The sequence below is a fragment of the Mastigoproctus giganteus genome, chromosome 13, assembly GCF_048544385.1.
Source record: "Mastigoproctus giganteus isolate SK-2022 chromosome 13, ASM4854438v1, whole genome shotgun sequence".
In the NCBI taxonomy this organism is placed as follows: domain Eukaryota; kingdom Metazoa; phylum Arthropoda; class Arachnida; order Uropygi; family Thelyphonidae; genus Mastigoproctus; species Mastigoproctus giganteus.
Genome location: NC_143587.1, coordinates 129,074,113 through 129,084,215, shown reverse-complemented (window position 1 = coordinate 129,084,215; position 10,103 = coordinate 129,074,113). Strand labels below are relative to the sequence as shown.

Genomic DNA, 10,103 nt, shown 5'->3' with positions numbered 1-10,103 from the left:
CCGCAAAATTGAATGGTGAAAAAATATTTTTTTTTTCTCTCAAAAAATACCTGTTATTCTTAAGCAGAACTTAACAATATTTTATATTTCAGTACAATTACATGAATTTTTTCAAAAAAAAAAAAAAAATATTCTGCCCCATCCCAGACACCAGACCACAGAAATGTGTTAACCTTAGAGCATGCCACTAGATCACGCTGGTTTGCTTTGGGCATTGTGAAATTCTACCTACATGGACCTTGTGCTTATTCTTGGCTTAGAATCCGGTTATATTTACCTTATTATTAGCCACGTGGTGCAAGGAAGCCTGAGGCATTACAAAGGTAACAATCATCATCGTGATATTTTGGCTTCCTTCATATCTTTCCTATGGCAAACTGCATTGACTTATCTCTTTTGTTCTACTAGTCACATTATTCATTCGAACAAACAGTATAATTAATGTGTAGTACTCAAGTCTCATTCTGGTTACCCAGAGCAGTGTTTCTGAACCACTGCTCCGCGAGTACTCATCACTTGGAATTCCATGCAGAGGAATAAATTTTTGCGTAATTTATTTACACGTACGTATTGTCTGTGTAAATATGAATGATATCTTACTTAGTTAATTTTTGGGATTGTTTATGGTGCAAAATAATAATTATGCACACACATTTGTTGTGGTGTTCCTCCTAATTAGGGTAAACTATAATGTTTCCATTTTTAGCAGTAACAAAGACTACCATACTGGGCATACCAAGTTTCTCGATAATAATCTAGGAAATATAATACTGTATTAACTTTTTTTTTTTTTTTAAGTTAAAGAAGTGTGCCTATGCCGTTTGATCCATAGTTAACATTAATGCAAGTCTTCAAATAACACATATAAAGATTTTGGACTCGTGAAGATACACCAGTTTCTTCTCTGCGTATTGCCAAACAGTAGTATTCTGGTATTTACCAATGAGAGCTTTCGACAGTCACGTGTGTTTTAAACTAACTGTTTCATAATAGTTTTCCGTATGTTCATATCGCGCTAAGCTTGCAGATGCACTACCCGAACTGTTCATATGAGCACTGGGGTTGATTGCAGATGTTAAATTTTCAATTTTATCTAATGCAGCGATATGAACTAGTCATTTCTGCTTCGGACAATCAGATGCGTTCCAAGCATAATCCCAAGGCCATCACGCCCGACTCAACCGAAGGTCAGTACATCAGGTCAGTGCATCAGGTTTCCATAGAAGGAAGCTTGTTAACCCTTCTTAACCTCCTTCCATGTATCTCGGAATAGCATTAATCGAAAACAGTTCAGCTTAAAGTGAGTTCGCGTTACTGGTGGTGACTGACACATTTACTTCAGAAATAACTGTCTTTTAGCTCCTTATTTTATAGTAGGCTCGACTATGGCTATTTTGGTGAAAAGCGCGCTAAAGCTAATATCAACTCGAAACAGATGTGTTGTTTATCGAAATAGTGTTTGCAGAACTTTAACTTTTTCATTGTCAAAAAGCAAACCCAAGGTTGGTGTTATAAAGAACGAGGAATCGAACGTGCGATGCAGTAGCTCGCATTCTAGAGCTGGTTTCAATGTTTACGAACTGGACACAAGTATAAAACCTAATATACCTGAGGAATACAACTTTGCAAGGGATGTAATCGATGTGTGGGCTGAAAAAGAGAAGGTAGGTAAACATTTAAAATTCAAATGATTAAAGTAATGAGAAGAAAATTCACAAATCAGTCAGATAAAATGCAATGTGTTATTTGAATGCTGCAGGAAAGAGAGTAGGGGTGATCGAAATTTTGCTAGTTGAGCAGTTGGCTTTCTTACGCTGTATGGCGACTATCACTTTCGAAAGATAATGTAATTAATGCAGCAGAACTGGATTCACAGTTGTCATGGATCTTGCGAAATTAAGGACACTATACATTTAAATCCAAGCGTAAATTTTTCCTGTTAGAAGTCATTCACAAATTATGCAGTACAGAGAGAGAAAGAAAATCAGATGAAATTATTATTATTATTAGCTGTATGGTGCAAGGAAGCCCGAGGCTTATGCTGCACCAGCCAAAAAAAAAAAAAAAAAAATTTTCCCCAGTTACCCTGAGAGAGAGAGAGAGAGAGAGAGAGAGAGAGAAAGAAAGAAAGAAGTAGAAAGGAATCACCAAGAAAAAGAAAAATTATGATATCCAGCTCAGGACCCTGGGTGTGCCAAGCCCATACGCACCAGATGTGAGCCCCTGGGGGTTAATTTACGATACATTATGGGTTGGAGGAAAGCGGTAATAGAAATATTAACTGATTTTTTTTTTTTTTTTTTTTTCAATAAAAGGCAATGATTTGGAGTATTGCTTAATAAAAGGGACTAAACTTGTGAAGCGTTGGGTACGGGAGAGTTCAGTAAGTTAAAATCGTACTTAGTTCCTTATTAACCTATAAATTATTCAATTAATTAGGACGTATTAGAAAGGCTATTAAAACAGGGCAGCATTATCATCACATGTTCTTTTGTCGATTTGTAGGATTAATGGTACCGATAAGTGGGCAGTTGGCTAGGTTTAACTATTCCTCGGAAGAAAGGGGATTACTGTACTTAGGAAGACTGCCTTAATTTAAATCCTAAGCGCCCTTGAAAAGTTTTTATGCATAGGTAATGCACTTCCATCATTTCTACTACCCAGGTACGTTTAATTATATCTCATTGTGAATACCTTCACAACGAGTTGCCTAGGTATTGCACTGCTTTGAATAAGTAACGCTTCACCAGTGGAGAAGGCTAATGTTACTTATTCTCGGCGGATACCAACACCCAGACAGCACCCGTGTTTTTCCTTGAGTGTTCGAGCTCTTGTTTACACGCACTACCCCTGTCTGTGAGCCCCTGGGGTTACTGTTGCTACTCCCAATTTTTTTTTTCATTCATTTTCTCTACTTCTCATCTCTCCTACCATCGAAAATATATCTCCGTCGTATGAGTTCAGGTTCACCTGTATTCCTTCATGGCCTACTAGTTATGAAGCAGTAGTACAACGAATTAAGATCCGCAGTCTGTTATATGTTATTAATTAAAACCGTTCTTGAACATATGCTTGTTCACGTTATTGCATACAGAAATAAATCATACATGATTCGATAAGTCTACATTAGGAACGAAGTTTATGGTATTAACTAGAATATTCAATTAGTTGATTTTTAAATAATAATTCATGTGTTTTCGCAAATGACTGAGAATTATACATCAGGCGTTTTATTATTATTAGTGGTGGCAGTAGTTATATGCTCTCTAACGTATAAAAGGAGGGCATAAATAACAATAATAATAAATTCATGTACCGGAAGGGAATTTCCTACTTAAATATGTACTAACCACCAACATTAGATACAGTTGAAGTCGAAGTTTTTTGACCGTGATACTTCATGGTATTCTGTGATCCACTTAGATCACAAATGTCACAGACAAGGCAGACTCAAAACTCCTTTACCAAAATAACTGAAATTTAAGCGTTGTATATAGACGTATTGGTAATTTTTATTTCAAATAACAGTTTTATTTTATTGGTTAATGATAAATATTCATATCTTTTTATTTGATAAAATATTTTTGAAAATTTGATTTTATTGAAAGATATTTGACAACGTCTAATGGTAAAAGTTAGTAGTTAGTACTATAGTTGGCCTCGGGTGCCAAGCGATTTCTCTTTGTGCTTTCACTGCGATTTTCTAAAAGGTGAATTCTAGTTCTCTTTTACGTTCCTCTCCTTAAGAAATCCTTTTATTTAATAGCAGCTCTTGTATCAAAAGTACTGGTAGAGAGCAAGGAAGGAAAGCAACCTTTCTTTATTTTTCATATTTAATAGACTAACTCCTACTAATTTCGCATGGTTACACCAGGCACTGCTCCTGCCTCCCCGTGGCGGGGCTGGTAACCTTGGCAGAAAAGTTCACCTGCCACGGGCAAAAAGGAGCCAACGTGGAATCCAATATGTTTCCCTCTTTAGAACCGACAAGCTGTCGGGCAGAGACAAAAAATGAACACGACTCGTCGCAACCAAAGAGGTTACACACCATTTCCTCTACGACCGAGTTTCCTGCATTCTTAATAATGCACTCATTTTAAGAACAGCCTCTTAATAAGCTATCCCCCATTCTAATCTAAAAACACTAGGAAAGTATTGCAGGATCTCCCAAGACGGTTAAGAGACTGCAATCAGGGGACGTACTTGTAGAAACTGTCAACCGCAGGCATTCTGAAAAACTCTTACAAATGACAAACTTTGCTAAAATTTCAGTTGTTATTGTTGTTGTTATTGTTATTTTTGGCGCAAGGGCTGCTTAGACCATATTGCGCCTATCAGTGATATGAAAGTTATCAATGGTGACTGTTATGGAAACAGTCAGAGACGATCATATAGTTTTATTCGTTTAAGAAAACAGAATAACTCCAAGGGATTAGCATCGTTGCCTATGATGTGAGAGAGTTTTAGAGGTTCTTTTAGATTTGGAAGGAAGCTGAATGAACATTGCCGAGCATGTTTGTACAGAGTGCATTCAACAAGAATGTGCTTCATTGTTAGCTGACAGTTGCATTGAGAACACTGTGGAGGATCATTTCCTGTAAGGAGAAATAGGTGAGTAAACTGGCTGTGGCCGATTCGTGCTCTGGTTAAGATGACTTCTTCCTTTCTGTTAGTACGAAAACTAGAGGTCCATAACTGTGGTTCTGATTTTATTTCCAATAGCTTATTACCCGTTTGAGCTTGCCATAGAAGTGTCCATTGTTCCTTACATGTCCTTCGTATCATAGGTTTGTAATCAACATATGGAACACAAAAGCCTGAAGATAATGGGTTAGATGGATGTTTTGCAGCATGGTCTGCGCATTCGTTTCCTGGGATCCCAGTGTGACCTGGGATCCAGCAGAAGATGACTACTTGTTGGCGTTCCTGAATAAGAATCATCTTACTTCTTATGGTTTGTATTAAAGGATTGGTTGGTGAGGAGATGTTTTGTAGGGCTACTAGTGTACTCTGCGAGTCGGTATATATTATACTTTTTTTAATGGAGCAATGAATAATATTTTCTAGGGCAAGTTTAATGGCGAATAACTCAGCTGTATAACTGCTGCATTCAGTAGGCAGAGATACAGAGATGGTGTTAAAAGGGAAAACTGCTGCAGCACCTACTCCACTATCAGACTTTGATCCATCTGTGTATATTTTCATGAAATGCGGATAATTTTGTGTGTGAGAAGTATGAAGTTGTCGCACGTTAATATTTGCAAGGGAATCTTTTCCCCAGTTCAGGAAGTAATTGTCACAGGATGGATTAACCCAGGACCATGGGGGAACTGAAGTGTTTGGATCTTGGAGGACTTTTTCAAGGTGCACATTCCAGCTTTCAGATAGAGCCTGCAATCTGATGCCAGTAGGTTGGACTGCTCTGGGTTTATTTCTGTAGAACATTTTAAACTGTGGATCACTAAGTATAGGCCAAATTGGATGGGTAGGCATGCTTTGAATTTTAGCGGCATAATTCAAAAGTAACATCTTCCTTCTGAGGCAGAGTGGAATTTCATGGGCTTCGGCGTAGAGACTTTGTACTGGCGATGTTCTATAAGCACCTGTAGCAATCCTAAGGGCAGAATGTTGAACAGGAGCAAGCCGTACTAGCACACTCTCCCTAGCAGAGTCATACACCGGGGCTCCATAATCAAGACGAGATCTAATTAGAGTTCTATACAGGTGAAGTAAGGTGTAACGGTCAGCACCCCATGTTGTAGAAGAAAGAACTCTGAGAATGTTCATTTTTTTCTGGCAGGTTGTCCGGAGATATTTGATATGTTCTAAAAAATGAAGTTTCCTATCAAAAATTAGACCGAGGAGGCGAATGCTACTCATAACTGAGATAGGATGATTTGTTAGGTGTAGCTCTGGGTCAGGATGCATCCCTCGTTTGTTACAAAAGTGAATGGCACTCGATTTTTGATGAGATAGTCTGTAACCATTCTGTGTCATCCATAGTTCAATATTGTTTAGTGAGATTTGTAGTTGCCTTTCAATGAAGTTCATATTCGGCGAACTGCAGGAAACAGTCAGATCATCAGCATAGAGATATGAGTTCACAGTCTTGGGAATACATTTGGTAATATGATTTATTCTCAATGCAAATAAAGTAGCACTGAGAACTGAGCCCTGTGGTACTCCTTGCTCTTGTACATAGATTTGTGAGAAGACTTCTCTATAGCGAACTTGAAAAGATCTATACTGAAGGAAGTTTTGTATGTAGCATGGTAAGTGACCTCTCAGGTCAAGGGAATGAAGATCTTTTAAGATACCAAAACGCCAGGTGGTGTCAAAGGCCTTCTCTATGTCAAGGCAGACCATGACAAGATGTTCATTTCGTATAAATGCATTCCTGATATTTGTTTCAGCTTTAACCATAAGATCTAGGGATGAGCGATTTTTTCTGAAACCAAACTGGTTATCAGAAATTAGATGTTTTGAATCCAGATACCATGTTAATCGGCGGTGTATAATTTTTTCTAATGTTTTACTCAAACAACTGGTAAGAGAGATGGGTCTATAATTGTGAGGGATAGAATGATCTTTCCCTGGTTTGGGAATTGCCACTACATAGGAGTGATGCCAGCGAGTGGGGTATGAATGTTCAATGAATATACGGTTGTAAAAGGTCAGCAGCAATGACAGTGATTTATTGTCTAAGTGTTGAAGCATTATGTAATATACTCCGTCTGGACCAGCAGCACTGTTCTTTGAGGAATATATAGCTTTTTGAAGTTCAATCATAGTAAGTGTCTGATTGTATGGTAGAGAAGCAGCGGTTTTGAAGTTAAGTTTTGATTTTTCGGCTGAGGCTTTGATCTTCTGAAATGACGGATCATACGAGTTCGAGGCAGACAACTGGGAGAATATTGTCCCTAGAGTATTCGCAATTTCTGCAGGACTAGAGAGCTCCTGTCCATTCCAGTTGAATATTGGCGAGGATAATGGAGGAAATTTGCCATTTAGCTGTCTTATTTTTTTCCATATTGTTCTTACATCAGTATTTTTATTTACTGAAGTCGCAAATCGGATCCAAGAGTTTTTTTTAGCTTCCTTTCTGATGTGTCGGGCTTTGGCTCTTAGTTTCTTATAATTTATAAGGTTGTTGGTAGTAGGGTATTTGCGAAATATATTCCACGCTCGGTTTTTTTCTTTTTTGGCATTCTTACATTCATCGTTCCACCAATAATTTATGGGTCTGTAGGTGACTGATTGTGATTGTGGGATGGCAATGGATGCAGCTGCTAGAATTTCTTTGGTGATATGATCAGTGGCTGTGTCAATTGGGAAGGATTCAATGATCTGTTTATCAAATGAAACATGAGAGGTATACTTGGCCCAATCTGCCTTGGTAAATTTCCATTTTATTTGGTTTTTTGCAGTTGAAGAGCGTGATGTTTGGATCTTACAGATTAATGGGTAGTGGTCACTGTTTAGTGGATCATCTAGAGCTGTCCACTCAATATTAGGAAAGAGGATCGGAGAGCATATTGATAGATCTATTGCAGACACTGTTCCTGTTGGGAGATGGATGTAAGTGGGTGAACCAGTATTTAGGATGGTTAAGTTTTGTCTGTCAATGAGCATTTCAATGAGTTGCCCTCGTCCATCTGCATTGGGAGAACCCCACAATGGATGGTGTCCATTGAAGTCGCCCAATAAACAGAAAGGGGTTGGCAACTGCATTATAAGATTTTCAAGTTCGTGAATAGTACACGGATGATTGGGTGGTAGATAGATCGAAACAAGAGTCAGAGTGATGCCAATTGCTATTCGGGTAGCAACGGCTTCTATAGAGGTTTGTAGAGAAATGCGTCTGCATGGGACTCGCGAATCTATGAGTATGGCTACTCCACCACGAGCATTATTTGCAATAGGTCTATCTTGTCTGAAAAGAGTATAGTTTTTTATCAAAGGAGATACCTGAGGAGTCAGATATGTCTCCTGTAGGCAGATGCCCACTGGTTTATGCTGCTTAATTATGTCGTATATGTCATCAATGTTGCTCCTAAAGCCTCTACAATTCCATTGGACAACGTTGTTCATTATTTCAATTTAGATGAAGGAACTGAATCTGACTGCTTTTTGGAAGTCTGTTTGGCACGGTCAATTTTAATCCTTTCTCTTTTTGAGAAAACCGGTCTTTGGTCTATTTCATCCTCTGGATGGATCTCCAGAATGGTTTCGGTATCATCTTGATTGGAAATTTCATTAGTATCCATAAGGGAGGAGTCAAATGTCTGTTTTCGATTAGAATCTGCGTTATCTGCTTGGACGGATCTTACGGGATCTGCACCGGCAGAAGGTGGTATCGTGACTGGTGTATTGTTAGCTCTAGTAGAAATCTGTTGCTTTGAAGGTTGAGGTGCAGAACTGAGCAGAGAACGAGCCCATTCTGAAATAGAGGTATTTGGAGGTATTGATGTATCAGTCTGCACCGATACTGAATGAAACTTTTTAGCGGCTTCAGCATACGTGCGTCTAGGTGTGATTAGTTGTATTTGCTTTCTGGCTTCTGGGAATGAAACTTTCTTTTCTATTTTATATTTCTGAATTTTTTTCTCATATTTCCATTGTTCACAGTTTTTAGAAAAGGCTGGATGGTTACCTTTACAATTGGCGCAGAGTGGAGCCTGGGCTTTACAGTCAGCCTGGGAATGATCTTTTGAACCACAGTTAGGACATACGGGGTCTCCTCGACAGACTGTTTGTGAGTGTCCGAATTTCTGACACTTGTAACATCTTATTGGGTTCGGGATATATGGGCGAATGCGACAATGCAAATACCCTGCTTTTACGGATGAAGGTAAATTAGGTGAGCTGAATGTCAAAATTATGCTACGAGTTGGAAGGAGTTCTCCATCTTTTTTCATCATAATTCGTTTTGCCTGTGTGACTTTCTGGTCCTGCAGTTCCTGAACAATTTCTTCTTCTGATACATTCATCAGGTCCCATTCAGAAATAACACCTTTGGATGAATTAAGAGTGGCATGTGGGGACACTTTAACTGAAACTCCACCAAATGAGGTGAGTCTGAGTAGAGACTCAGAGTGTTTTGAGTTGGTGGTCTCAACAAGCAGGTCGCCAGATTTCAGTCGTCGTACCATTTTAGGGGAGCCAGCTACGCTCTCAAGACATTTTTGAATGAGGAATGGTGATAAACTACCCAACGATTGGTTAGTTAGCGAATGCAGAATCAGAAAACTTGGGTTTTCCATTCGGGGAGCATCCGTCCTCAGTCTCTTTGGATTGGATAAGTCATTATCGGGTATGTGCAAATCTAGTGTATTTGGATTTGCAGTCCTAATCGGTGGAAAATTGTCACAGTCCATGTTTTGCTCCTTTTGGCCCTGGGGGTTGGTTTTACCACCCAGATTTCCGGCCCCGCCACGGGGAGGCAGGAGCAGTGCCACAAGGTGACCAAGCGGCTAAGTTAGTTAGTTAGTACTATTAGAAATAAAAAACAGAAAGGTAACTTTCCTTTCTGGGCCTTTGCCTACTTCTTCTAGTGCAAAAGAGCTACACTAATTAATAAATAAAGAAAACGGTTGTTGAAACAAAATATAATCTATCACTTGAAGGCTCTTTAGAGATAACGCTTTGAGATACGCAAAGAAATCGCTTGGTCACGGAACGCTTGGCACCCGGGGCCTAAAATTTCAGTGAAAGTAACTCCACATGCACCCTAAATACATCTAAGGGTGTTATATCTAGTTGGGACCTTTTGAATGTGACAGAGAAAGAAATGAAAGAAGAGCTTCAGGAACAAAACGTAATTGCTGTCAAAAGAATGACTAAAAGGGACAATATACCCACACCCACGCAAAATATCATTCTCACCTTTAACAGTCCAAATCTACCCTCATCAGTAAAAGCAGGATATCTACTTTGTCGCATTCGTCCTTATATTCCTAATCCGTTGAGATGCCATAAATGCCGAAAGTATGGCCACTCTTAAACGGCATGCAGAGGAAATCCAACTGTGGATCCTCCTATCACAGTCAAAATGATTGTTCGGTGAAAGAAATGACCTGGCCCAACTGCAAAAGTAACCATCC

General features: G+C 39.0%; 1 protein-coding gene across 2 annotated transcripts in view; it reads left to right on the top strand.

Moving 5' to 3' along the window:
• Nucleotides 1-1,084: 1,084 nt before the first annotated feature.
• The window catches only part of LOC150076434 (acyl-coenzyme A synthetase ACSM3, mitochondrial-like), a 336,253-nt gene continuing 327,234 nt past the window's right edge, over nucleotides 1,085-10,103 (top strand). For both annotated transcript variants that reach the window (XM_090387091.1, XM_090387090.1), the window contains exon 1: nucleotides 1,085-1,664. In XM_090387091.1, coding sequence (XP_090243217.1) covers nucleotides 1,386-1,664 — 279 coding nt within the window. In that variant the 5' untranslated portion in view covers nucleotides 1,085-1,385. The remainder of the gene's footprint in view (nucleotides 1,665-10,103) is intronic.